Genomic DNA, 2576 nt, shown 5'->3' with positions numbered 1-2576 from the left:
CGGCACCGCCGCGTCCCTCACACCGGCCGCCGCCACCCTGCGTCCCCGACCGCGGGCCGCGTGGGGGCCTCACACGCGCTCCCTCCCAGCCCCACAGACACACACGCACGTACACACACGTACACACTCACACACGTACACACGCCCGTACACACACGTACACACGCGCGCGCACACACCCCCGCCCCCGCCGCGCTCACTTTTCCGGTGCACCAGGAATCCGTCCAACACCCCGTAGTTGTGTCTGCAGTACGTGTCCACCGCGGCCCGAAGCCGCTCCAGGATGTCCTTGTCCGCGTTCCAGTACTCGGCGGTCCGCCGCCCCAGCTCGTTCACCGCGCGGTACTCGCCCACGTCGCTGTCGAAGCGCGCGTACTCCTCCCTGTTGTAAAAGTATCTGTCCAGGAGCCGCACCCGCTGCGTCCCGTTGTAGAAATAACACTCGGACGTAGTCTGCTCCAAGAAAACTCCTGTGGGGACAGGAACGAGCCGGTCGCTCGGGCCAGAGACAGACGGCGACGCCGCCCAGTGCGGGCGCCGGCCGGTGGGGACGCGAGGCCGCCCGCACCCCGACTGCCAGCGCCGGGGTCGCCCCGCATCCGGGGCCCGAGGGAGGCGGCGGGGGCGACCCCTGGGCCTCAGCGGCGGGGAGCCCGTCCCGGCCCCGCGGCCCCGGGGCATCCAGAAGGGAAACGGGCCTCTGCCCGCCGCCCGGAGCTTCACCGTTCGGGCGGGAGAAAAGCGTGCAGTTCCGGAGCAAAGTCACAGGCTCTAAGCGACACTAGGGTGACGGGAAGTGGCCTCCGAGTGACTCCGATGAGGAGACGAGGAGGTTGAGTCGCTGTGAGCGGGCGGAAGACCGTGCGCGGAGGTCTGGGGGAGGGGAGGCACGTTCCTGGGAAAGGCAGCAGCACGTGCAAGAGCCGAACCGAACCCGCGAACCTCCGCCAGCGACCCGGGGAGAGCGGTTCCCTGCGGCCCAGACGGGGAGAGGGAGGCGGGGACGAGCCACTGGACGGTCGTGGGGCCGGCGCCAGGGCCTGAGGGTCAGCGAGGATGGGGGCCATCCTCATTCCGCCGAATGTGACGAGAAACCACTGACGAGTTTCAGGGAGAAATAAGCACAATCCCAGCAGGGCCACATCTCTTTGGCATGTCCCAACCTAGAAAGCTCAGAAAACCAGAATAAACCTGTGGTTAAAAGGGACAGGAATAAATGGAAACTTATGATCTCATCAATAGTGTGGAAGGTAGAATTACTGCAAAAATTTGAGGCACTTTACTGGAAATATTGCTGATGTAAAAAGACGAGTTGTTGAGGTCTTCTGGCCAAGATGGGGGCATAGGTAGGCACACCGTGCCTCCTCACACAACCAAAAGAAGGACAATAACAATTTAAAAACAAAAAACAACCAGAACTGACAGAAAACTGAACTGGATGGAAGTCGGATGACCAAGGAGTTAAAGAAGAAACATTCAACCAGACAGGTAGGAGGGCCTAAGTTGGGCAGCTGGGGCAGAGAGGGCTCCTGGCAAAGCAGTGGCTGGCAGACCCAGTGAGGTGGCAGATTGTGAAGCGGACCACAGCGCACACTGTGGACAGGTGGTCCCAAATTCGCCGGCACAGATAAACCAGGCTAAACTGGGAAGCAGGACTGACTGCACAAACGAGGGTCCCAGAGCAGGGAAATAAAGCCTCAAACCACCCATTGAAAATACCTGTGAGGCTTGAGGTGGCAGCAGGAGAAACTCCCAGCCGCACATGAGAGTTTGTTTGAGAGACCCACAGGGTCCTAGAATGTATACAAACCCACCCACATGGGAATCAACATCAGAAGTGCCCAATTTGCTTGTGGGAAATGGGGGAAGTGACTGAAAGCTGGCAGAGAACAAAGCAAGCACCATTGTTCCCTCTCAGACCCCTGCCCCACATACAATGTCACAACCCAGTGACCTGGATTACCCCAGCCGGGTGAATACCTAAGGCTCCATCCTTCACCACGTAACAGGCGCGACAAGAAAAAAAATGGCCCAAGTGAAAGAACAGATCAAAGCTCCAGAAAAAATATAATTAAGTGATGAACAGGTAACCACCTATCAGATACAAAGTTCAAAACACTGGTAATCAGGATGCTCACAGAATTGGTTGAATTTGGTCACAAATTAGATGACAAGATGAAGGCTACACTAAGTGAAATAAAGGAAAATGTATAGGGAACCAATAGTGATGGGAAGGAAACTGGGACTCAAATCAATGGTATGGACCAGACGGAAGAAAGAAACATCCAATCAGAAAAGAATGAAGAAACAAGAATTCAAAAAAAATGAGGAGAGGATTAGGAACCTCCAGGACATCTTTAAACATTCCAACATCTGGATTACAGGGGTACCAGAAGGGGAAGAGGAAGAGCAACAAGTGGAAAGTTATTTGAACAAATAATAAAGGAGAACTTCCCCAGTCTGGCAAAGGAAATAGACTTCCAGGAAGTTCAGGAAGCTCAGAGAGTCCCAAAGAAATTGGACCCAAGGAGGAACACACCAAGATACTTCATAATTACATTACCCAAGATTAAAAT

The 2576-nt window shown here is 55.5% G+C and overlaps 1 protein-coding gene across 1 annotated transcript; it reads right to left on the bottom strand.

The window, feature by feature from the left end:
- Positions 1–179: 179 nt before the first annotated feature.
- On the bottom strand, positions 180–681 carry LOC118999195 (H-2 class II histocompatibility antigen, I-E beta chain-like; the record flags this gene model as incomplete). The annotated part of the gene is made up of 1 exon (XM_037063579.1): positions 180–681. A coding segment is annotated over exon 1 (502 nt), but the record flags the coding sequence as incomplete, so codon positions are not given.
- Positions 682–2576: the final 1895 nt, after the last annotated feature.

This window comes from Sturnira hondurensis, unplaced genomic scaffold, assembly GCF_014824575.4.
Source record: "Sturnira hondurensis isolate 20B ecotype Veracruz unplaced genomic scaffold, ASM1482457v3 Scaffold0014686, whole genome shotgun sequence".
NCBI classification, from domain to species: domain Eukaryota; kingdom Metazoa; phylum Chordata; class Mammalia; order Chiroptera; family Phyllostomidae; genus Sturnira; species Sturnira hondurensis.
Note: the sequence above shows the minus strand (reverse complement) of the source record. Positions and strands in the feature narration are given on the sequence as shown.